At 33.7% G+C, this 27,055-nt stretch overlaps 5 protein-coding genes across 5 annotated transcripts; 3 read left to right on the top strand and 2 right to left on the bottom strand.

Annotated features, from left to right (window-relative positions):
* Positions 1-653: 653 nt before the first annotated feature.
* On the bottom strand, positions 654-1,582 carry TRIADDRAFT_22387 (uncharacterized protein; the record flags this gene model as incomplete). The annotated part of the gene is made up of 6 exons (XM_002110661.1): positions 654-734; positions 805-891; positions 1,023-1,077; positions 1,172-1,239; positions 1,352-1,420; positions 1,502-1,582. Coding segments are annotated over 6 exons (441 nt in total), but the record flags the coding sequence as incomplete, so codon positions are not given.
* A 3,647-nt stretch (positions 1,583-5,229) lies between these two features.
* Positions 5,230-6,945, top strand: TRIADDRAFT_54998 (uncharacterized protein; the record flags this gene model as incomplete). Its single annotated transcript, XM_002111209.1, has 4 exons — positions 5,230-5,671; positions 5,848-6,035; positions 6,301-6,538; positions 6,824-6,945. 4 exons carry the CDS (start codon positions 5,230-5,232, stop codon positions 6,943-6,945), a joined length of 990 nt encoding a protein of 329 aa, XP_002111245.1.
* A 604-nt stretch (positions 6,946-7,549) lies between these two features.
* TRIADDRAFT_54997 (uncharacterized protein) lies at positions 7,550-9,962 on the bottom strand (the record flags this gene model as incomplete). Its single annotated transcript, XM_002110660.1, has 8 exons — positions 7,550-7,739; positions 8,083-8,187; positions 8,270-8,311; positions 8,411-8,478; positions 8,568-8,706; positions 8,933-9,024; positions 9,127-9,377; positions 9,542-9,962. 8 exons carry the CDS (start codon positions 9,960-9,962, stop codon positions 7,550-7,552), a joined length of 1,308 nt encoding a protein of 435 aa, XP_002110696.1.
* A 3,275-nt stretch (positions 9,963-13,237) lies between these two features.
* On the top strand, positions 13,238-21,830 carry TRIADDRAFT_22398 (uncharacterized protein; the record flags this gene model as incomplete). The annotated part of the gene is made up of 31 exons (XM_002111208.1): positions 13,238-13,390; positions 13,657-13,779; positions 15,330-15,392; positions 16,149-16,247; positions 16,377-16,468; positions 16,567-16,646; positions 16,731-16,861; positions 16,934-17,052; positions 17,146-17,282; positions 17,356-17,417; positions 17,512-17,629; positions 17,709-17,870; positions 18,064-18,212; positions 18,306-18,376; positions 18,471-18,523; positions 18,640-18,755; positions 18,861-18,965; positions 19,036-19,127; positions 19,262-19,448; positions 19,541-19,651; positions 19,714-19,779; positions 19,877-19,938; positions 20,022-20,115; positions 20,202-20,306; positions 20,381-20,430; positions 20,503-20,567; positions 20,649-20,734; positions 20,802-20,945; positions 21,043-21,239; positions 21,420-21,496; positions 21,733-21,830. The coding sequence occupies 31 exons, from the start codon at positions 13,238-13,240 to the stop codon at positions 21,828-21,830; spliced, it is 3,267 nt and encodes a 1,088-aa protein (XP_002111244.1).
* Positions 21,831-23,090: 1,260 nt separating this feature from the next.
* On the top strand, positions 23,091-26,471 carry TRIADDRAFT_54995 (uncharacterized protein; the record flags this gene model as incomplete). Its single annotated transcript, XM_002111207.1, has 7 exons — positions 23,091-23,202; positions 24,499-24,595; positions 24,793-24,848; positions 25,353-25,437; positions 25,795-25,819; positions 26,224-26,304; positions 26,418-26,471. 7 exons carry the CDS (start codon positions 23,091-23,093, stop codon positions 26,469-26,471), a joined length of 510 nt encoding a protein of 169 aa, XP_002111243.1.
* Positions 26,472-27,055: the final 584 nt, after the last annotated feature.

Genomic DNA, 27,055 nt, shown 5'->3' with positions numbered 1-27,055 from the left:
AAGAATATCTTCGAGGTTATGTGCTAACTCGATCGTCACTTGGTCAAGTATTGATTGCGTCAAAGTATTCATGTAGAACTACTTACCAAATTTAAGCATACGATATTTGTGATATCAGAAAGACAATTGTTAATGTTTACTTTGAACTCATTTACTTTTCGTTAGTTTCTACCATATACCAAAATGAAACAATGCTTTCATACAGTCGTTTTATTCCTCATACTGCAGTATCAAGCACTCAATTTACAACAGCATTCAAAGTCGATAAATTATATAATAGTATCATAAACTGTGAAGATAAATCATCGCAAAAATTGTTCAAAAAGTGAAGCATGCAATGATTTATAATACAAGATTGACATTATCTTGTAATGCATATTGAATAAATCCTAATTTAAACTGATAACGCATTAATACTTAGACCACATTATCTTATTCTAACTGTTGCATGTAAAGCGCAACAGCATATTAGATAGCCCTATTAACTAAATATCCTTATACATATTATTTCAATCTCGCCAATGGTTACGAAGAATAATGGTACTAATATCTTATAATTGCTTACTACTTATGGTTTTCGAGAATAGTACATAAAAGGCTATATGAATACAAGAACAGAAAGGATATAAATGGGCGAAATCTTTGCAATTCACTTAATACATCGTGTCAGTATTGACAGATCTTGGTTTTTTAATTTTTTCTATATTTTTCGTGATGGTATCATGCAAGCAACACTAAAGGAAATAAATAGAAATAATGTTAACAATGTACTATTATCGGGCGTGATAACAACTCCACACTTACATAATGGTTTCTTAGTTCGCATAATGTTAAACGTAGGTTCAGATATTCTTTTTCATCTAGTTCACATATGCAACGAGAGTAATCTTTCTACAATTTGAAAGAATTGGTGAATAGTTTTGATATACGGATTATGATCGTCAAAGTATAATTACAGCTGTCAGCAATCCTTTACAAATTTTAATGAATTTTATTTCTATTTAACAACACTTAATACTTACGATAAAAGGATATTTAGCGATTTTTGATATCATTTTGCCTCTTGATATGAAATATCTACAATTATATTTCATATTGATACAGCCATGAGTTAACAAAGTATTTATATTCATCGTAAATTATAGATGAGATAGAATCTTGTGGGACTTACCGAGAAATCTGATCCAGAAACCCAGCTGCTTCGCTTTCAATGCGCGCAACCTCGCCGAGTATATCTTCCTATTTTTTATAGTATACCATATGACTGATTTAGTATTACTGATGTTATTGCTGATACTGCATGAACTTTAACCAACGTATTAGTCTTTTAAACAGACAATAATAAATTTACCTGAATGGACACTCCAAAATTGTTACCATCTTCGATTCTCGGAATTAGCAATTGTATCCATATCTTTACCTATTAATGTAATTCTTATTTCAGATTTTTGGTGAGATAATTGGATTATCAAGAGCGATCTTTTTATAAATTCATACGTACGCAGTTACATTTTTCAATGAGAGTACGAATTTGAGGCTTGATATCATCGATTAATTCTTCTAGCAATCGGTTACAAGGAATTACTGGCACTAAGAATACCAGTAGATACGGAATTAATTAATTATCACAATAATACAAAACTTGTTTAGAACACTAACGTAGCACCATTGTATTAGGGATACAATACTGCTCGATTGATAGATAATGTTACCCTGTGATTTCGAATCCGTATCATTCTCTAGTCTAGCTCTTTTCGCAGAGCCCTACCAACGATAAGATTAATTACGACAACTTCAGTATAAATCGTAATAAAGAATTTCATAGCAATACCATACGTAACTTACGGACAATTGGTTACCAACCTGAAAAGTCTCATTTTCTGATATTCGGTAGTCTACCTTTGTAAATTCTTCAATGTTAGAATGAATTTTACTCGGGTTCAGTGATAAACGTTCCGTCTACGTTAGGACAAAGAAGAATCCAACTATTAAATTGGTATTAGCATATTCTTTTCAAATTTGTAAAGCTTTAAACAAAAAATATATTCCAAGGTCGTTTCGTTAGGCAGATAGAGTGATTAATGTATATTATATCATGTAGTGGTTAGCAATGTATTTTCAAACTGCAGCATTGCAGTTTGAAAATTAAAACCTTACATAACGAAGAATGTGTTAGTTTATACCTTTAAGAATTCATTTAATTCTATTACTCTCTGAGGAAAAAACTCTTTGATTAATTTCTCACCCTACAAAAATAATGAGTGTAGCAAATGATATAAATAATAATATTTTAATTATGCTACAATATATAAGCTACTTTAACTAAATAAATTCTTTAGAGACTGGACTAAGGAAAGGTCTTTCTTACATTTTCCACACATTGTTCTTGGAATTCTGCAAACTATGAACAAAAGGGTATAAGCGTTAGTGAAAGTGTTAGACATATCAGAATTATTAGACAAAAACAGAACCTACAAGTAGTAATGCACCAGTAATCACTATATGATTATCTACATCTATGTTAATCATTCGTCAAATTCTGTTACTACTGTGCTGTACATCCGAGCTCACATGATAGAAAAATTTAAGACCATAAATTAAACTTAGATGTCAAATAATCGGATGTACATTGAAAATTGTTATGATATTAAAAATATATTTTAATCTATAGGATTTGCGTTTTTATATTTTCATATTCAGTTGTCTTTAGTGGGCAGGAGTAGAAGAATGTCTTTACAATATACGATGTTATGGTTTTGGTACGAGAATTTACACGTGCATGTCAGCGTTCACTTTATAAGTAATCACTATATAAAACTATCCGTAGAACTGAAGTTTTTTGATGTCTTCATCAAAACACACTTTATATGCATGTTCTATGTTCACATATAAAATAATATCATTGGATAGGCAACCTACAGAATCTATTTAGATTTTTGATATTGAACTGTGCAACCTAATGCTAAAAGTATTTTGACACCAGCAAAGGTACCTTCATATGCTGCATTACAATCGATTGATCAGATATGGGCTAAAATTACAACCATTAGGATATATATGTACTATAGTATACACATACTGCAAATGAAATAAGTACTGTAATTTGATAAGGCTTTGCAAGTAGAAACGACTTATTTCTATAAACATATAAGCATAACAATAAACACATTGATACTAAGGTTGACCTATGATAAACTGATCAGCGATAAGTCAGGCATTGATCACAATGACTAAATGGATCAATTAATTACATAGTAATAGTGACTTCATCAGCGGATGCGCTTCAAATTATTATATAACTATACAGTAGATGTTTTGGCTATGTAATAATCGCGTGCTAAGATCAATTTTATGCATTAACAAGTTGGAAACTCCATCTGTACAGTCAATTAAACGATTAGCATTAGGTCAGTGACAGTAGTAAATTGAGTTCTATTGTAGCATTAAGTTATCAATAGCAATTATTACAGTATAAAGATTTTTTGCTTAGCACATTTACAACGATCATTAAGACATGCGAGGTAATTAATATAAATAATTCATTACTGTAAGTGCAGACTAATGAAATCAGATACGGTATGTATTGTATCTTTGTCGCATAACGTACAGTACTGTGTATATACAACGTTAAGACTTGAAAATTAAGCCACTAGCGGTTCAATTGATACATGTTAATTAATTGGTAGTGCTATTGATAGGTTACGGGCATTAGTGGATAAATTGCATATGACGTTAGCAAACTCATATTTAGCCATTCATACTACGTATAATTCATGAAGACTAACCTACAATGCAGCATAATTCAATCTTAATTTATTTAAAATCTTATGTGTGTGTACGGTATAATATAAATATTTTAAAGCAGAGTAAATCATTCTACAGTGGAAATTGATTGATAAATGTAAATGCAATTAGCTAGTCCATGATAGTAGATCCACTTATAATTAATTTATTTTTACTGTATGATGTATAGCAGTAAAACGCATGGCAAGCAATTTGTACGACTCGTATTGCCTTGCAAAAGTGCAGATTCGTAGAAGGTACTCGTCTACCAGTTTCTAATTCTTTTCTGTCATTGACATCAACACAGTAATAGAAATATTATCATTGCATGATACCATTTGCATGTAGCGAGTTGCCATTGGTTGCATTCGAATTGAAGTTGAAATCTCTTGCAGAACAAAGCTGTGGCAAAGTGAATTCGCAATCAATCGACGCGCTCTCCCGGGGTTAGGGTTAAGGTAACCTCCAATTCATACTCATCCTAACCATCAGAACTATTCGCATACAGTTCCATACAGTATACAGTACTGTACAGTACTGGCCTAGTAGAGTACCCGTTTTCGACAGTAGTCGATACTGTACTGGAACACCCGTGACTGGAGTACAGTACTGTACACGGTCACTTACAGTACATGGTACTCCGGATACTGTAGAGGTGTGCACTGTACATTGCCACTGTGAGTACAGTACTGTACACATGTGACGACACGCACTGTACAGTGTACAGTACAATATAGCACGTACTGTACACTGTACACTGTAATCTACTGGACAGTACTGTACAGTACTGTACTGTACTCTCCACCTGGACTACAACACCAAATTCTGACAAGATTTATTTCAATTTTGAATGTTGCCGGTAAAATTGAGTGGCACAGTAGGTCCATAACTTAGTCTGCTGTACCTAAAGACAACTAGTGGTTGAAATCCATTAAGCTTATCCATAGCCAGAGGAAATGGTGGCCTGATTCAAACAAGCCTGACTGCTGGTCGCTAAAGTTTAGGACGTAAGCTTACAAGTATTGCATCGTTTCAAGAAAACAACAGTCTAACGTATGCTGAAATGGTGGATCTTAGACGTCATCGATTATGCCATACAAACTGATCGATTACAGTCAATGGATTCAAAATAGCAGATAGAATAGAGCGCATTTGCAGTAATCAGCTGATGAACGAATCACACTTTACTTCTTTTTAGTAGAACTACACTATACTGTATCTAACTATTCCTTGACTTTTTTCTGTAGTTTGTGCAATTTTTTGGTGCACCATTCAGTAAACTAGCTAAATTAAGTGAATTCCATCGAAATTGACCTGTAATATTACATCGCTTTTGATGAGATCGATTCGCAGACTGTAGTCGTATAAATCAAACATTGTTAGTCAATTTTAATCATTGAACGGCCGGCCAATCAACCCATTATGAGTAACAAGATACCAGAAGTAATGGCGACTAATGATGGAAATAGTAGCTGTCAATCGCAGTCGTTACCCACGTCAGTGTTAATCCGAATAAAAAGAAAGATATCAGATCTATCTGATGAATCTGCAGCGATTGATCAACCAGCCAGTAAACATAGCAAAAATAAGAATAATCCTCGGGGTGATAAAGGTGCCTCGCTATTGTTTAAGGAACCTACGCTGAATCAACACAAGTTATTTCAATTTATTGGCACCGTCAATTCTACGGAAGATAAATTAGTTAAAACAACTGTTGTAGACCAGCTAAACAATAGTCAAGGGAAGCGTTCTTTCTCCAAACACCACAAGGTCGACATCGCAACTATAAAATCAAAACTCAAGAAAGAGCAACTATTACATCGAGAGAAACAACGATTTAAAATTGTCTCTCATCGAATTGCTAAATTAAAGGAGATCGCTATTCAAGGTCTGCCTTCATGTAGTAAATATCATTACCTAGTTATTATATAAATTTGATATACCTGTGGTTAATGATGTCCTGATGTACTGCAATATGACTTTACAACATAGCATGTTATACAATATGTGCTAAAATGATTCACTTAAATTATCCATTCTTCACTTGATTTAACCTTTTACTAGAACAATCTATTGAAGATATTGTATCAAATGGTGGGAATATCGATCAAGGGTGCGGAAACTGCGAAATTGTAGATGTAGAGGAGTTACAAAGTGAAGTTGAAGGGAGGGATTACGCTATGCAAAGTGGTATTACTTGCAATGGAGTAGAAATGACAATACAGCAATCGGAGGAATCGTCACAATCAAATGTAAGTTCTTATAATTCAATGATTGCTTTGCTGTGCAGTTCACCTAACATTTGTTCATTGTTAGAATAGATATCATTTAGGATTGCAAAGTAGATAATTATTTATCCTTACAAAGAATTGTATGCCCATAGGCTGAGATAGCCAATGTATTAAAACAATTTTGTTTGCACCGATCAAAGAATGTGATGTTGTGTCCTGTTTTAAATGAATATGAAAGTCGTAGCTCATCAAATGAAGTATTATTTCTTCCAATCTGTCAATTTAGGCTAAGTATACGTATGATTTGTATTGGTGCCGAAATAGCGCATATAGAACGAATGATGAATTCACTAGTCTTGGCAATACGATAGAATTTGAGAGCTTCGATGAACAACTATTAACGTTGGATCATTGGCAGCAAGATAAAGAGTATAATGAACACTATTATGACGAAGATGATTCTAATGACGAAAGCAATTGGCGAAATGATTATCCAGATGAGGATGATTTAAATTTATGGGAAGGTATGTTTGTTATCTTATTGGTGTAAATATAAGCAAAGTACAATCCATAGTCAACATATAACATATGTAGAGTGTCATAAATTTATAGGATAAATGCTAGAATTGCTTCGTTAGATTTTATCCACTAGGGGTTCAACACGACAATTGCAATATTGCGATCATTTATCTGTGTTTAATTTTATATTGCTTCGAGATATAATCTAACAATCGTTAGTTAATCTTATAATATTTCAATTTCTTTCGAATTTGTTGATAATCGGAGATTTTTAATACTTTATGTTTTAGAATCATCGGACGGTGGAAATTCTTCCGATGACAGTGAGGATAATTACTGTAATATTGGTAACTACGAAGAAGAGAACTATGGATATTTCGAAGAAGGGCTAAGGCTGAGTGATGCCGATTAAGTTTAACATATTTAGCGTTACCGTTGTGATCTGTTATGAGATCGAGATGGTCTGTTAATATTATCTTCAAGGAGTAGTATTTGCATATTTTCACTTACATTACTGTATTGGCAAAGAAGGATAAAAAAGAGTAGACATATATTTTTAACTTCTTTGGCAAGGTCATTCGACATTATAATTCGAATTTTAAGTGTAGACTCTGCATTATATCGATATGAAAGTAATAGTAAATAGCAATTAGCGATTTTGGATGATTAACATTGCATGTAATATTTTTTCGATTTGATTACTACATTGGCTTAAGAAAAACTTAACTTCTTTATACATGATACTGTACAACTATTAATAACATGTGACTCTTGTATAAGACGATTTTTATTATTAGTTATATATAAATACATTATTATATAAGTGTGCGAATATATGTATGTATTGTATTAAAAAATAAATGGTATTTCAAAGTAATTTACGTTTTTCTTTCATTTGATATGAATTTTACTCAGTTATTCAAAATATGCGATAATAAGTTTCATACATTTTGCCTTGGCAATTTAATCTCTGAAACCTCGTTATAAGATTTCTTCATGAATTATGAAGTTCATTACTATTCTAGTACTAAGCGCTCTACCCGTGGCGGTGATTGATGCAACTTTCGGACAAACATAGCTGATTGTAAGAATGGTTCCCTATCGATTCTATTAAATGGATTATGTGGTGAAGTTAATGTAATCATGCTGGACATTGGAGCTTGGTGGCCAAACTCTGGAGATTCTGATGAGGATTTCGGAAAAGGCCTAAATTTGTATTTAGAGTTTAAAAACATTTCATTATTAAAAAGTAAATGCAAGTTGTCTACTCGTATGACTACCGTGCATAGATACGACAATATACAATATGTAAGATTTTATCAACCGATGAACTAGACTTGTAGTTGGTGTTGGTAGCGTGGAAGTACTCGACATCTTGCGAAATTCAGGCCACATAATATTTCCTGAATATCCGGGCATCATTGGCCAGCTGGAGTAAAAGTATTAGAGAGAAAATTTTTATTGTAAAAACCTTGTTCAGCACTTATTTCGAAATATAAATACCGGATAAGGAGCTACATTTATCAGTTTGTATATTTTTAACGCAAACCTTGTCGTCCTACCATGTGGTGTAGTAGGTTGCGATCTTACTAAGCTTCGTGGCGAAAATGTTACCGCAGCATCGTCTCTATCGGCATATCCGCTAATGTGACCGCTTTAAACCGAAAAATATTACTTAACACTGTAATGTACTGTTTAAATACATCAGAAGTAGTTAGTACTATAAATTTACTAACCTATATCCTGGAATTTGATACGAGCGAGGACTTTCGCTACAGCTAAGGGTGTGAGAATATAAATTGAAATAATTATTAAGGTTAATTACAAAATAAAATGAAAGGATTCAATTATGCGAGGTCATTTACGGGTATACTTACAAAGGTGTATTACCACTGGTGTTTCGAGACGTTCGACTCTGATTTCTTTCCCAAATTCGTCCTATTTCCTGTAATAAATTTCAAATTATGATACTAAAATAAAATCTAAATTGTTAATGTATAAACAATTCGCTAAACGATTTTGTATTTAATGTACCTGCCAATCAGCTTTTTTAAATTCATATCTGGGAGTATTTAATCTTAATGTTACAAGATCGGGTTTAACTTCTTTAGTTGAATTTGGTATCTTGGAACTATTAGTAAACCGTCGTTTCCAATTTATTTCTTCTGATTGTCTGTATAATAGTGCATCATACACGTATATTATTGATACATATGTTATTTAAGTTAATAAAGTTTAGAATATAGATACAATGGATATTGATATTATAAATTTTATACACTTATCACTTGTACTCCTGTTCGCTAATACGGGTGCAAAGTAGTTTAGATACTTAAATATCTTATTGAAAATGTATTGTATCTGACTGAATCACATGCCTGATTGAAGAAGTTTTATACATTGCCATTAAAGCAGCTAATTTCCGATCTTTTATTGCTTGTTGGGTATTAGGTCTATTAGATGCTAGATTTCCTTTGTTATCATCTACCGGCTTGTATGAAAAGCAATCATTAATGATGTATATGCGTGTTTATGCAGACGTTGCCATACAAACAATTCCTTACTACTATAGGTTAAATACTTTAATACCAACCTTGGTGATAACGTTTTTTTGGCGTTCGCGCACTGGTTCAGCCGGTGCAGTTATCTCATCCTTTGATGTCTCCATGTCAGAAAATGTAATTTTGCGCGTAGAGTCTAATGTATCATTACTTTCATTTTTTTTTTCTTCCTCATCATCCGTAGTTTCATCCTTGCTTATGCCATCTTCATCCAGCACCTTTTCAACCATTTCCTTCTCATTGTTTTCATCTACTGCCGTTACTTCCATATTTTGTGTTATATCTGTATTGAGTATTACCGGAAATATAATTAATTTTAAATTATTGTTCTTATAGTTATGATTGAAAAAAATTGCTTGAATTAATTTACAGTAATTCGCTCATATTATATTCACATAGTGAATAACATAAGAACGTATTGCAGTAAAAATTAAGAACGCGAATTACCCTTGTCATCCGGTACTCTGGATTCCATATCATTTGTATCATTCGATTTAGAGTCATTCACAGTTTCTCTGGGTGTATCATTATTCTCGAATGCTACAGTAGTCTTGTTGTCCCTACTTTTCGGATCTATTCCTATTACGTTTGACAGGTTTAGCTTTGCACTTACTCCGGGTGATAGAAAGCCATTAGTAGGATTAAATACAGAATCATCGATTCGATGAGGAGCTTTTGATTTTGGTTCACTTTTAGATGTAGAAGGCAACTTTAGTTTGTCCTCTTCTTTCTCGATAGACGTGGTGACTTTGGCAGGTTGGGATAAACGATGCCGTTTGTTATAACCGGCTACAATTTTCTTTTGGGACTCATTTATTAAAGAATGATAGTATGCTTGTGTAGTATTAAAACCAGATATGGAATACATGTTTGTAAGTTTTTAACTTGGACTTAGAAGTTGTAATTAATAAATTAGTACAGAGATGCAAGCCTATTGATCCAGTATAGGCAATCGATCGTTTAATATTGATCAGTGTTAGCAATCTATACTTAATCAAGTATAAATATAGTTATTAGAAAAATAAGTATGAAGGAATTATTAGTAATTATCTGTAAGTGAATTAGTGCGCAACACAGTATTCAGGCTTCAAGGTAAGCCTAAACATTATAACACTTACTGTAGTCTAGCTTTTAACTATTGCAGTAATTATAGGCATGTATGATGATGAAATTTGTAGAAAAGATGTGTCAAATTTTATTTACTTAAATATCATCAATCTAACGAATAGTACGGATACGATAAAGTTTAAAATATTAGACTTCTAAATCAAATTTCGTTTATATTGTGATACGCGTAATTTACGCCAATGAAGTATGAAAATAGTTAAAAGAACTAAATAAAACTGCAATAATAATCTTGAATGTAAAAGAGAGTATTACACACAAGATACTCCAGTATTAGATTGAGATAAAATCGATTAAAAGAGCTAAAGTATCTTTAATATTAGATAAATAATTACTGATGCCACGGAATAGGGCCGGGTCGTATGCTGTAGCTTGTGGGGACTTTCACCAACAATGACTCTGTAGATTCGTCTATACTTGCAGCGTTGGATAGGATCTTGTCATAGTGTGTTAGAATTAACTATAACTAGCACAGCTTAGCGTTGCTATTCATCAGTTAAGTGCTTAGTGATTGTACTTGAAATGATTATCATTAAGACTTGTAGATCAACATTCGATTGAGTCATTACCCGTCTTCACAGCCGATAATAACTCTTATGTAATTTTATAAGGCTGGTACAACTAGTCAGCACACCTGTTATCCGCTTTGTTCCGTGTTACCAGGCATAGCTAAGATTTAGTTCATGAGTATAGTATAATTAGTTACTTGTGTAACATAACTGACTAATATGCCATGTACGTAGCTATAATGACAGAGTTTGTAATATTGTGAGTGCACACTCTACAAGTATTGTATGCGTTTATTAGCAGTTTAAGATTTTTAGTATGAATGTGTTTGTAGAGGAGTATGTTTCTGGCTTAAGATGTTTAACAACACTCAACACAGGGCTCAATTGCCTTCCAAATAGCATCGCAACATCTACTTTACTGTTCCCATAGCAACCCCCAATTTGTTTACAGTTTACATAAGCTCTACTGTGTGCACTATATGTACAGTATATATTTATTTATACACTGCATATACATACTATTGCTAGTACACCATACAGTAACATATTGACTTAATTGTTCAAATCAAATACATATGAACGAATACACTATACAGTACACCAATATATCTGGTGCTTCATGGGCTATTGTAATTAATCATATAATGATGAATTATTCGCGTACAGTATTATATATATTACTATATAAAATAGACAAAATAAAATTGAATTTATTGCTATTGACAGTTATGTAACTTCGCTTAAATTTTAAATTACTACTGTATGGATACACACATTTCGTAATACTTTGTAGTTAAATAAGCTTAATTGATTGAAATCGTCATGCTCTCGCATCGGTTCTCTACTGTGCATTATGTCATAAACTAGTAGATATACATGTACGAGTATAGTGACATATATACTCATACATACAGCATACGTACAGTATACTGTATATATATCATACTTAGCATATGATACAATGTTACAAGTAGATACAATGCAAAACTAGATGTATCAGGGAGCCGATCGCTAACTAAAAGCCTTGTATTTTTAGCTAGTAGTCTCTGATTACTCCACTCACAGTCAGTATTCATCAGTTCCTTTATTTGTGCTACATACGTACACCCGTATGCAGTAAAAGATTAGAAACACTGATGCTTAACTGTTTCATAGACTAGTAAGATGTATAGCAATCTACTGTAGTCTATGGATATGTACTCGTTGGGTAGGGCGTTAAAGAGGGTTGCCAATCCAGTAGAGTACAGTATAAGTGGTTATAGTACGTATTAGTAGACCTGCGGTATTGTTCAGTCGATTTCAATGGCGAGACTGGTGGACACTTTGCTGTGTGTTTTTGCAATTTTTACGAACCAGTCAAGGTCGAGGCCAGACGTCCAGACCATCAAGATTTTTCCATACGGTGCAGTAGCAATAAATATACAGTACAGTAGACTAAGTAGGAAAGGACTGAAAGCCACGTTGGTTTACTGTAACAATCATGTACTTTTCCAGTGTACACTGTACATACAATATTGGCTAAAAACAAACATGATCCAATAGTATACACCCATACTCATACATTATTGACAGTACCACATGCAGAATAATGTACAGGATATGGCGTGATCTGAAAATTGGTCGATCGTTTTGTCCCTTTTCTTCCGGTATACTGATATTCAGAATCGATTGCAGTAGACCGGATCGTACGATAGGACATGATAGTCAAGACACTCTGCCATTGAGCGAGTAAAGTCATCCTGTCGTACGGTAGATCGTTTAAAGCGATCAAGTTGGGTCAATAACTTTTCCCAATTTTTTCTCTTTACTGGAAATTAAAAGTCCTTGGTCCAAGGCTTACAGTACAGTACTGTACACTGTACAGTACAGTACTAATCCTTGCTGGCTCATGTTGGATGTTGCGAGCTGCACTCTGCACTCTGCACTATCACCCACATCGCATCGCACGTGTTTGTTAAACTGAGGTTGCGTGATATCGTTTACACAAAAGGTGGGGTGAGCTCGAATGACTGACACACACACAGGCGTCATTAAATGGTCAGTGAACTCTTCTATTGTTCATTTCAAAAAAAAGAAAGAAAAAAAAAGAATTCCCCCCCAATTTTTTTTGTTACCATCTCGTGTCGTTCGTCCATGTTTCGCGGACGACGTGGTGTCACTGTGCACAGTATGACGCTAGCCATACAATACAATACTGTCATCTAGCAGAAAGGTGACGCAACTCAACGTCACTACAGTATTTCTTTTATTTTTTTGTACTGTACATTGTACAATGCCCATACTGTGCTCTCCTGTACTCTACTGTACTGTACAGTACAGTGTACAGTACTGTAGGGCGCCCGGTTGTGTCGCAATATCGTACGACGTACTGTCACTTATCGGACGGTGTTCATACCTACTCGACTGTCACTTACTAGAGAGTGCAGTGTGACGAATACACGTATCGTCGACGCATTTTTTTTTTGGGTGCAGTGGCAAAGCAGCCAGTCGGACAAGCAATTTTCACATCATGTCGGTTAAGGCAATTTATGAAGCGGATGGCAAGCGACTTATAAGCCAACATCTACAATTTCCTCAGTTAGCTCCTATTAAAAGTGCTGTTGCTGCATCAAATTTAGATTGTGCAAAACTTCAGGATGAAAGTTCCTGGCTCTCTTCTGAGGTAACGTATTCTACTGTATGCAAGAGTCTAAGTGAGCCGTTAATGCTTCTGCCTACGTATGATAGGCTGTTGCAGATGTTGTGTCTGAATTAATTTAAATTAAATTATATTAGGGAATTATATGCGTAGTACAATTGCAGTCTGTGAAGACTGCAATATATGTAGCCTAATGTAGGGATAGTGTCATAGCTCATAGCGGTAAACTGTATTCGATAATATATCGGTCGATGGTTACAAGTTTGCTTTCTATTTTGCTCATAATGTAGCGATTAGTTGTCAAACCGGATCAATTGATCAAGCGCCGTGGTAAATTAGGGCTTATTAAAGTCAATGCAGATTGGCCAGAAGTGCAAAAATGGATTACTGAAAGGATGAATAAGCCTATACAGGTTGGCTAGCTTCCCCAATTTTTTCTCTACTGTATGCACACTACAGTAGAGCGTAGTACGATCTATGGTATTACTCACTTATGCAATAAGCCAGTCACTGTCATTTTTTTTTTTCCAATTCGTACAACGGCTACTGCGTGTTTATCTAGCTCAAGAGGTTCATCTTTGAACTCTTTTAAATTAGTGATGCTATATCGCGTATACGTTCCTCTAAGGTCATCGAATATGTACACTCACTGTATAGTAAATGCTTATTAAATTTACTTGTGTAGATTGCTTGCTTAAGAAACGTCATTGATTCTAATACCTCAGGCCTTTGTGATAGAGCGAATTCATGTTAGCTTTGCAGTCCGCATATACAGGGACTGTTTATACTGTACTACACCCATTGAGTGTCCGAGTACAGCTCTGGTTACATCTGCACCGTGCGGCAGAAATTAGGATCGTTATCGAAAAATGGGAGCTTGCAGTTGCTAGGCTTTTGCAGGAACTCTGCTGTAGTACATGTTGTGCTAGACTACAATTTACAGTAGCTTTTAATGCACGCTTATTGAAAAGGTCTGATTTGAAAAGCATGCAGTATGCCATACTGTACGAGTGTACGTGCGTTCAGGCCATTCACGTAGCGTGTTCTTGTTTTCTATTCGGTAGGTGTAGTTCTGTTCCGATGGAATAAAAAAAAAAATAATAAAAATAAATAGCTCCCGTTACAGCACTATATTATATTTGAATTCATTAATGATAATTTATGATTAATTACATAATTTACATTATGCATTTATGCAAAGTGATGTTGTTTAGCTCATTCTTGTTGGACATTGAAATTGTTTTAATACCTTTACTGTTCAGTATCAACGTAAACTGGTGTTTGTGCTCATTTGCTTGCAAATGGAGATACTGTATAATTAATTCATTCAGTGATGACGTTTGTACTGTATGTGTACTAGATCAGCAGACTGCGATATTCCACAGTTTTATGGATCGCTCTGTAATTTTATTGCTCTACTGTAGTCTAAAATAGGGAATACGATTCAATAAATAATATTACATTATACATATATACTGTACATATATATATATACGAGTATGTGATATATTATCAGGTTGTATTGTTTTAATTCTTACTTACTGTATAGGGCGTATGGTTTCATTTACTTAGAAATCTTGTTTGCTATATACAGTAAAATTATTACAGCTGGTAATCCAGATTGCATAGTTTACAGTAACATGCACTAGAGGCCCTAAAAGTCGCTAATGGACACTGGTCACATAACTTGGATAGATACAGTATCATTAAACGAAGTAGATAGATCTATGTATCGGTATTTTAAAGTCTATTCCGAATAGCTGTTTAGAATCTGCATAGATTGAATAAACGCTAAATGCACATCACATTTGCATACACAAGCTACTATAGTACAAGCACTGCAGAGCGCAATCAATAACGTATTTTTGTTTGTTGTATGCAAAGTCAAAGGTTAAATTTTACCTTTTCACCATGATGTATTTACCATACCGAAATTTATTTCATTCTACCTTCCTTATTTCAGGTTAGCGGAGCAACTGGTACGTTAAGGCGATTTATCGTTGAGCCATTTGTCAAGCATACCCAGGTCAGGATTTAATGATCATATGGTATTTTCAGCTTTTATAGTCTAATTTAAGAGGATCATAATTATCCTATATTGTAATTGATAAAAATTTGATAGAAATAGGCGTTAATTGTAATTGTAGTCTGCGTTAAGGCAATCTTACAGCTACTATGGTTTACGATATATGTAGATCGAATGGCTTAAGATGTATTGCTTTTCTCATATCTATAATGCGGCGATCAATCATGGAAAATGATAACTCGCTTTATCAGCTATATAAGTGAACAAGTGTAACAGTTTATTTGCGTTAAATAAGCAAAGAGTGAAAGAGCTAACAGTACTGTAGACCTGAGAAAGGTTCGGTTTTGAATGAATTTATAATACAGAGTTCGGTCTATTTAAAGTGAGGTTATTCGAAGATGATGCATTTTGCAATACTGTACTGTTCATGTACGTGTGATACTTGTATACCTGAAGTAAATAATTTTTAGAAAATAACAATATGTTTGTTGGACGTAAGATTTTGCAATAAGACATTGGCAATGTGCTATATAGTGGGCTATATTTGTATTGCTTGCAATTGGATATTACTGAATAATAGTATGTTTCATCTCTCACTGTAAGTTAAATTTGATGACACTTTTATTCGCATCATGTGCTACGAAGTGCTATACTTTAATGAAGTAATATCAATCGGATAAATGACCAGTAGTATAATTTACGGTGGTTTTATATAAAAATACTTGCAGATATTAAATTTGTTACAAATTTAAATAGGATCAAGAACTGTACTTATGTATCTATGGAACCAGAGAAGGTGACAGTATTCTCTTTTATCATGAAGGTGGTGTTGATGTTGGAAATGTTGATGAAAAGGTATACCTTATAAAATAAGATACAATTGTATTTTAATAGTATCAATATCGAATTATTAAACTTTATATTTATATAACGCGTATTGAACAAACTGATTGTGCCCTTGTTATACTTTCAAATGAAATAAAGGCTCTAAAATTAGATATTGCCGCTAACAAATTACCTTCAATCGATCAAGTTGAAAAAGAGCTCGTAAAGAATGTAGCCGCTCCAATCAAAAGGTAAGGACGCAAATGTTCATACTTTACTAAATTATAATTATTATAAACAAATTAGGTAACAATTCTAACTTTCAATGAATTTATATTATAAATGCTAGACTTGTGGCTGAATTTATAGTAGCATTGTTTAATATCTATCGAAAGCTTTATTTTGCGTACCTGGAGATCAACCCTTTAGGTGAGATATTTCATTTATAGAATATATTCATTCCTTTCTTTAACTTACATTTATGAAATGACTTTATTTATATTTTTTGCGTAGTTGTTGTCGATAACGCGATCTATATCCTTGACTTGGCCGCTAAAATTGACGCAACTGCAGAATATCTATGTAAAAAAGAATGGGGAGAGATAACATTTCCTCCACCCTTTGGACGAGACGCTTATCCAGAGGTGGATCAACTCTAACTCAATGATAACATCTTTTAGACTATTATTTATACTCATTACATTATATTCTTAAAGGAAGCTTATATTGCGGAACTTGACGCTAAAAGCGGAGCATCGCTTAAATTAACTATTTTAAACGAGCAAGGACGAGTATGGACTATGGTTGCTGGCGGCGGAGCTTCAGTAATTTATAGGTATGTTGTATTACTGGCTACAAATAGTATCAAATTAGAAAGGTTTATTCTATCCTCTAGTTATTGCAATTAATTTACATTTTATTACTATAGCGACACGATTTGCGACCTAGGATTTAGCCATGAATTGGCCAACTATGGAGAGTATTCTGGAGCACCTACAGAATCTCAAACTTACGAATACGCCAAAGTAGTTCTTAGCCTCATTTGTCGTCATAAGCATCCTGAAGGTAAACGATTGTGTTCGGTTGTACTTTAAATTTTACAGCAGTTATTTATAACATTTACTGGACGTTTTAATAGGAAAGGTATTAATCATCGGTGGAGGTATCGCTAATTTCACGAACGTTGCTGCAACTTTTAAGGTTTCATAATGATTTATTAAATATTTGCTCTCCTTAATTAAATTACTCTAAACAAAATTTAAAAAAATGAACTAATCTTTAAATCTTCTGACAGGGAATTATCAGGGCTTTAATGGAATTTCGCCATCTTCTAGTTGAATCTAAAGTATCTATATTTGCTAGACGTGGTGGACCTAATTACCAGGAAGGACTACGAATGATGCGTGACCTTGGTATAGGATAAGAATTAACTTCACTTCAACATTGTTTCACAAATCGTATTTACTCGATTATGTATTATATGATGATTAGGTACAGATTTAGGTGTTCCTCTGCACGTTTTTGGGCCTGAAACACATATGACGGCTATTGTTTCTATGGCACTAGGGAAGCAAGCTGTTTCAGATTATACCGCAACTGTTGCAAACACTCAAACTGTCAGTCTGCTACTTGGGGAGTCGTCTAGCACTGTATGTAATTTTAATCACTTTAATTTATATTAAAAAATAAGATTATTTTCAAGTGTTAGTGATATTAGGTAGTAACACTCGATTGGTACTTGACCATAAAGATACATTTCCTGGAAGATCGTAAATATTGAACTCTGATAATACTATATTACATTTCCTAATTCTTCAGTCTTCGTCGTCGGGATTTTCTTCTCCAGCGAATAAGAAGTCTCGTACTAGTTCTTTTGGAGAAGCTTTATCTGACAATAAAGATGTTAAATCATTGCGCAATGAGCGAGGTAGAATTACTGTTTTTACCGACAAAACAAGATGCTTTGTTTGGGGCATGCAGCCGCGTGCAGTGCAGGTATTTTACAAATGTTGGTACCTCTTCTTAATCATTATTATTAAATCTAGCTATTGGTATAAGATTCTATCGGAATATTTTCAACTTCCTTAGGGTATGTTAGATTTCGACTATGTAAGTTCAAGGGAAACTTGGTCGGTAGCAGCTATGATTTATCCATTCAGGTGACCGGATAAACAATAATTTACAGTAAATATTAAAGAAAGGTTAAAAAAAATAATTGGCTTATTTACATGTACATGTCTTCATCTGTTATAGTGGGGATCATAAACAGAAATTCTATTGGGGTCATAAAGAGATTCTCATACCAGGTACCCCTATTATAATATTACCGAACTTGAGTCAAAATTGTGTAGAATACGTACGGTTTCTTACATGATTTGATAACTGTTTTATATAACTGTTTTATATTTGATATTTTGAATAGTGTTTAAAGATATGTCTGACGCTATGAGAAAATTTCCTGAAGTCGATGTTCTTGTTAACTTTGCATCTCTAAGATCGGCTTATGATTCCACTATGGAAGCTTTGCAATTCAAGCAGGTTGTTAACATAAGAATGTCTCTAAAATATTTTATAAGTAGTTTCTAATTATTTAGGATTCAATGATTCATAGATATATCTTATGCCTGTAATCAAATTCTACAGATTAAAGCCATTTCTATAATTGCGGAAGGAATTCCTGAAGCTAAAACAAAGCAGTTAATCGCAACTGCTCAAGAAAAAGATGTTACCGTTATTGGTCCAGCTACGGTACTGACGTGCGGCTAACTGTTACATGCGAAAGGCATGTTGTCAGAGTATTAATTTCTTATTATCTTAGGTTGGAGGAATAAAACCAGGGTGTTTCCGTATCGGTAATACTGGCGGTATGTTGGATAATATCATAGCTTCAAAGCTCTATAGACCCGGAAGGTAATCCTTGATAATGATCAATTTATTTTTGTAATCAGTAACTACACGCATACTGCGCATTGTACAACATGTGTAATAATCTTGCATTTCTGTACATCTTGTATGAAAGTGACATGTACATTTTTTAATTTTAGCGTGGCGTATGTTTCACGATCTGGGGGAATGTCTAATGAACTAAATAATATGATATGTAGAACAACAGATGGCGTTTATGAAGGAGTAGCAATCGGTGGAGATCGCTACCCTGGTACTACATTTATTGATCACATTCTGCGATATAATGATACTGATGACGTTAAATTGATCGTAATGCTTGGAGAGGTTAATCAAATTTACTTACTGAGTATCGACGTTTGCCGGTATAACTTAGATTAATTAAACTTGTACATGCTTTGTGCTTTTACTGATAATAGGTTGGTGGTATAGAGGAATATCATATTTGCCAAGAGATTAAAAATGGACGAATAACGAAACCAGTTGTGGCTTGGTGTATTGGTACATGCGCGTCAATGTTTACATCTGAGGTGCGTTTGAATTAGTATCGTCAATAGTTATTTAATGGGCTGAAGTACGCGTTATCTTGAAGGTTCAATTCGGACATGCTGGAGCGTGTGCTAATGCCGACAGGGAGACCTCAGTGGCGAAGAATAAGGTGTTCATAACTACTTACTTACCCTGCTCCCCTTCATCGTGTGCATAATATAAACATATTAATTTCTTATATTTTCACGATCTTGCGATTTTATTAGGCTTTGAGAGAAGCCGGTGCTCACGTACCTAATAGTTTCGATGATTATGGAATTTTGATACGGTAAATCGCTTTAATTATAGTTTCATGATATAAAAACAAGCTATTAAATTATCTAATGCAATAAATATTATATACAATTATAGAGATGTCTATAATGACTTAGTAAGTAAAGGTACCATTGTACCAAAACCTGAACAACAGCCACCTACGGTTCCAATGGATTACGCTTGGGCTAGGGTTCGATAAAATATTATTATACGTTGTGACTATGTGATACTATAAAACTTGTAAACTCACGTTATCCTAATGTTGGCTCTTCGTAGGAGTTAGGTTTAATTCGCAAGCCATCATCATTTATGACAACTATTTGTGACGAGAGAGGAGATGAACTGCGTTACGCCGGCATGCCAATATCTGAAATTTTCAAGGTTTGTAGTTTGTATAGTTGGCGCGGTAATTCACTCATATTGACGGTGGACTGTATGTATTGTTAAACTTTTAGGAAGAGATGGGAATTGGAGGAGTTATAGGCCTACTTTGGTTTCAGAGACGGTTAGTGATTTGTCCTTGTAAGATGGAATTTGCGAAATTGCTAGTACTAATTGAATTGTTTTTTCCTTATAGCCTACCACACTATGCTACAAGATTTATAGAAATGTGTCTTATACTTACTGCAGATCATGGTCCAGGTAGAAATTAGTTCTGTTTGTACTTTGACTTGTATTAAAATTTAATCTTAATATTGCTGTTATATCCTATTATTATCTTAGCTGTTTCTGGTGCTCACAATACCATTGTTACTGCCAGAGCCGGGAAAGATCTAATCTCTTCATTAACCTCTGGCTTACTAACCATCGTAAGAGTGTCATTCTTAAGATATTTGTAAAAAGAATATGCTAGAATATGTGTTGCTTGCATTGTAGGGTGATCGATTTGGCGGTGCTTTAGACGGAGCCGCTAGGCAATTTTCGGAAGCTTTCGATTTAGGATTATTACCTATGGAATTTGTTAATAGTATGAGGAAACAGAATAAATTAATTATGGGTATTGGGCATCGCGTAAAATCGGTATTGTAGTACTAAACTGAGAAAATTTTACTAGTTCTAGCTCGTTTGATTATCAGGATAAACATCCATTAATTACTTTCGATGATTATTGTCTTAGCTGAATAATCCCGATAAGCGTGTCGTCATTCTAAAGCACTACGTAAAAAGCAATTTCCCCTCTACTCCACTTTTGGATTATGCTATTGAAGTAGAAAAGATTACTACTTCGAAAAGGCCAAATCTGATATTGAATGTCGATGGTTGCATTGGTGTTTGTTTTGTTGATCTACTTAGAAACTGTGGTGCATTTACGACGTAAGTATGCGTAGTCTTAACAAAACAGCCAATGTAGCTGTATTGTTTTCATATGTCTAAGCGTATACTGTAGCGTTCTCTACTGCAAATTCGCTATGACCTATATTCTAGCTAACAAAGTAAATATGTAAATTTGACGTACATTTTTATACGTATATCCATCATCTGTAATGACTATAGTGAGGAAGTTACGGAGTATATTGAAAGTGGTACATTGAACGGCATTTTTGTTCTTGGGCGTTCCATGGGATTCATTGGTGAGGACTCTATAGTACTGTAGTAATAGAACATGTTAACCGCTACAGTTGAAATAGTATCAATTGATTAAGCGCTTGTTACAGTTGTTAATATTGTAGCAAATTTTTCTCTAAATTAAGATTTTTTTAATTGCCTGAATTAGTATTATGGCCTGGTATTTGCTACGTGTCGATATCTTATTATGTTATCATGTATAATATTGTATCTAACTAGTATATTGAAATTTTTCTAATAGGTCATTTCCTTGATCAAAAACGTCTGAAACAAGGCTTATATCGACATCCTTGGGATGACATCTCGTATATAATGCCCGAGGGTTTGGATGATGTTTAAGTCGGTCACTATATTTTTAATTTGTAGTTGAGATTTACGGCTTATTCTGTAGACCTTTTCACTTTACGCTACTCTAGAACTCCGCGCTTTGATTATTTCATATAGAAATACGCTGATGGTTATTATGGTCAAATTATTGCTCGTATATAGTTTTATGCAAGAGTGCAATGCACATAAAGAATCATAATTAACTTTTTTCTGTTAATCGTTTGAGCTGTAGCAGATTACTTCTGTTAAAATCGTAACATATTTGTACTAGTCCATTTAAGGCAATAAATGCAATGTTACGGTATTACTTCATTCAAATTATTGTTTATTAAGCTATTTGCAAATGGATCACCGGCAACACTATTGGTTAACAATGCAAAATATCATGTGTAGGCAGATATGATATAAAAAGTCACTTAGTTGCAATTTATTTATCAATTTAAGTTTGAATAAATTTGTAGTGATCGGATATAGTAGAAGACATCTGTAGATTACTAACACATCTATATGGTAGTGACCGTTATGTAATTCTCGAGTCATATCTTTTCTAATTCTAGTACTTGTTTTAAGCTTTGGATATCTTTTACCTTTAAATGTATGAATAAGTACACGTACGGCGTATACGCAAGTATACAATTAATTACTAAAGTATATTTGTAAGTTGTACTTTACATGTAAATTAGTGATTCCAACAGTTGCATGCGTAGAATCCATATCCATACTACAGTATACGTTTAAAGCTTACACTTGGATATACACTCCACGAATGGCTCAAAGAGCAGTTCTTAGCTCGTGTACATACATTATCATGTATTCAAACTTGACTAAGGATAACAATCCTTCTATCCGCCGCTAGCGATGCAGCTAATGTGATCTTATTGACACTTGATATGGTCTTATTACCAGCGTTGTTCACAATTAAATGTTTAATGTTATAACTAAACATGGAATGGAGGTAAAAGGAGAAACTTTTACCTCTTCATACTATAGAGACATAACGTAGACTAAAAAGTTTGATGAAGCCTGATATAATGTACAGTATGAGACTTTTTCTTTCTGTATAGTACATTACAGTATAGTAACTGCAGTACTGTACAGTATAAGGTCTTCAATCAGTTTACGACACGGTACAGTACTGTGCTGTACTGTAGTGTATTGTAGGAAAAGTACAGAATACACGTACAGTATACAGTATAGTGCATATATACGCAGGGTAGGTACTAGCTCAGCCAGTACTTGCGCATTTGCGTTAACGATTTACACGGACCAAGTATGCAATCCGAAGCTCAAGTTAAAGTTCAGCAAATTAATCCTCATGTCATTTGCTATTTATGTCAAGGCTACCTGATCGATGCTACCACCATTACGGAATGCTTGCACTCCTGTAGGTTATCCTGGCGTAAAGTTAATATTGTGTATCACATATAGATACTACTACTATAAAAGAGTCTGTGATAAACTCCGATGACAGATCGTGGCAATGCAATCAAACTTCTATCATAAAATCATGTCGTATACTGATGCTAGCATAGATGTTTCTATACAGTACAACATGACTAATATAATAATTATAATTGATGTTCTGTGACGCTTTGGAATCGTTCGATGACGGTACTGGACTTGTTCCGACAGTACTGTACAGTAGAAGCAACGGTAGGAAGCAGAAATATTTTGATGGTATTGGAACTGATATGCGTATGCGTTGTCCCGTTGTAGTTTTGCTCAATCTTGATCGCACTTGAATGGCTGCCATGAGTATGTACTGTAATTAAATTCTAGATCCCATACACTGAAAATCGATGGATTAACGCAGTTTGTAGTTTTTACTGTTAATGTAGAGTATATGGCTAGTAGTAGTCTGCCCATTCGATTGACTTTTTGGTTATACCTGTATACCAGAGGCGTGACTGTTTGATATGGATGATGCTAACGTCAGCATCAGAGTGCTCTTATACTGCCAGTAGGCATGTGTAATACAGGTGCAGAATTGTATACGTATACAGTATAATAGTCATCATTTCACCATCAGCTTGGTTTGGGGAAAAAAACATGGTGTTATTTCTAACTAATAATGCTGTATTTACCAATGGATAAAGAAATTTTATTCTCCTGAATTGGTTGATATTTAATTGCATTCGTATGAATGATGAGCTGATGTTTTATAGCCGTACAGAACTGTACAATGACGTCGAAGTCTTTAGCTACATTAATATCAGCTGTCCAACGCTATCTGATATGTTATCACTTAATGAAGAATCTTTCTATATACCGACAGTAGGAGAACGAATGTTTTTCTATTTGCAAGAGGTGCGATGGACAATAATGGTCAAAATAGGCTCGAAGCTATGACTGCATGGTGTAAAATGAAGCCTATAAAGATTGACGTACAGTTGATAAACACAATTATTACAATACTCTGATTAATTATATGACCACTAGTAAGACCGAGGTAATGGAGTTACCTGTATCTCTTCTTATTACTGCAATCAAAGCTAGTTGATACTGACAGCGCATATTTCAAGAACTTTGATTACGCGTGCGACAGTTACACATGGTTTAGGATGACTAATGGCTAGCATTATCATTTGCAATCCTCACAAGACTCACATTAATTAATTCATTCAAATAATACTTGAATTCTATCTGAATTAATTTTAATCTTATTTTTATATAAATTTAGTTTGTAGAAGTTGCATCGTCAAACATTTCGATAAAAGTTTGCTGTGTCCACTTTGTAATCTGAGAGTGCATGAGACGAGGCCTCATCTTAACATAAGGTATGAAGGATATTTTTTTGAAATACCATATATCGATAGTTAATAAAACCGAAATCTGGATTGAAATTTAGTTAATTCTTTAATGCTAATTTATGATAGAAATACCAAACGTATATAGTCATATATTGCAAAACTAGAATTAATTTGATGGATAGTGTTTCATAACATCTATCGTTTAAACATGGCCTTACGATTAGATCCGATACAACCTTGCAAGAGATCGTTTATGGTCTCGTTCCTGGTTTACTGAAAGGTATGAAATGTAGGGAACGGGTAGCATAAATGTACATTATCTAGTGGGTTTCTGAGTAAAATTTATCCGAGTATGATTTATAATACCGCAATACAAATTAAGTTTCTATGAGTCATGTTTACTATGAATTTTTATATTTGTTAATTATAATTATCTAAATGCTGAGATGTAGATCTTTATGTCATTCATAAACTTATAGAAGAAAATCGGAGAAGATTAGATTTTTACAATCAGCATGGAGTAACTATGCCAAAAAGCGGTATTAAAAGAATTCTTTAAATATTATAAGTTAATCGTACCTGAACTATACTGTATACGTATAACGTATCTTACTTGGAAAACTGTAGGGAATATATTTATAACTAATACTTATTTCTAATGGTCAAACTGCTATCTCCTGCTAAAATATCTTTGTATCTATGGATAAATGCAACTTTTTAATTAAAAACACTCGAGTACTGTACCATTAAGACGAGCATTTATGCCAGGTAACTTATTTTCTAGAATTACTATCCAACAATTTAAATAAGAGACGCCAATCGGAAGATAGCCAACGTACTTGTATCACATTAGAGAATATTTCAAGCTCGTAAGTTTTTCGCTGAATTATTTTATTCAATCTTATAAGTGGATAGTGGTAGAGTTCGTTTTGGAAATTGCTAAAAGCAATCTAAGCAATGAGATATAACTTTTCTTATAAATTACAAGCTGAAGTTCTATGCTTAAATTCTTTATTAGAATTAATGCTAGATAACTCTTCACGAAATTTTCAGTGTCTATCTTTTATGTACAGTAATTGGCAAGAACATGCTATTCAATGTGCACTATACTATATTATTCGTAATGTAGCTTAGATGTACAGTAACACAATATATAACTACAATATAACTGCTTTATCCTTAAAATTTCTAACCCTATGACTGCTTTTCATTGCTGCTCATTATAGGCAATTTAGTAACGGACGTTCTAAGGTAAGCTAATGTTAAGTAGACTGCATTACTTTGCTTTTTGTCATAGAATAACATTTTTATCATCTATGGAGTTCCATGTTATGGTGAAAGTACAGCATGTACTTTGAATTATAGCTTATTCTTTCTGTTCGCACTTTTAATATCATCCATATACTGTGATATTTAGATAGACCTTTGAGTATTCAAGCTATTCTTTCTTGATATTCATTAAGGCTAGCAAAATCCGCTATTTAAGATGTCCGAGCCATATGCGAGTTGTTCATTTAAAGAAATTTATTAAAATGAAAACGTTAATGCCTGATATGCATATGGTAGACATAAATTTTTATATCTTACTAGATAGATGACATTTTTCATATTGCATATAATAGAATAGATATGCAATTTTTTTGCTATCATAACAGATTGACGTTTTTCATAATGGTCGATTGATTGATAACGAATTTATGCTGGAAGATGTGGCTGTTATTTATGCTAATAACACGGTAGGACGGTAATATATTCGTATATTGGTATCTTTGTGTAGAAGAAGATAATTAAACTGTAAGAAATAGTCCTAGTACAACTGTTTGATGTCTATTATTCGTTGTTATTGTAGGGAAATCCTTTACATTTGCAGTTCAAAATTACTCCTATCAGTCAAAGTCATTAAATTACTATATTAAATTCTCTCTCGTTCGGCTTCCATTAAAGAATTTACTAGTAAACAAAGCACTGTATCGTTAATTCTATTGGGAACTATGATAAGCGACTTCCAAGAAGTCCATGAATTAATTACAATTGTACAGTAAAACAGTACAATACATATGTCTGTGATTCGGATAATTACGTACAATGTTTGTGCTTTGATCTATCTCGGACGTTAAATGATAATACTTGCATCTAATGACTTACTGTTTTTTTAAAATAATTTCAAAAAATGTTCATAAAATGTTCTCTCGTTATATCGTGATATACTATCAAGCCGTCTGACACATACTTGTATGGATAGTATACCAATCATTGGTGATATAAAAATGTTTCATATTCTGCATAGTTTGTCGCGTAATAATAATCTATTAGATTATTGCTGTTTCTGAATTAACATATGCACTATTTGTTATACTTGGTACTGTAATGATGATAACGTAAAATATTTAAAATTTCATAGTTGGAATAGAAAAGACATTCGTCTTCAAAGCTGTATAATAAACACAGACCTCTTATCCTTGAGTAATTGTCATGTGCTAATATAAT

Source organism: Trichoplax adhaerens, genomic scaffold (assembly GCF_000150275.1).
Source record: "Trichoplax adhaerens TRIADscaffold_3 genomic scaffold, whole genome shotgun sequence".
In the NCBI taxonomy this organism is placed as follows: domain Eukaryota; kingdom Metazoa; phylum Placozoa; class Uniplacotomia; order Trichoplacea; family Trichoplacidae; genus Trichoplax; species Trichoplax adhaerens.
This window is presented reverse-complemented; position numbering and strand designations above follow the sequence as displayed.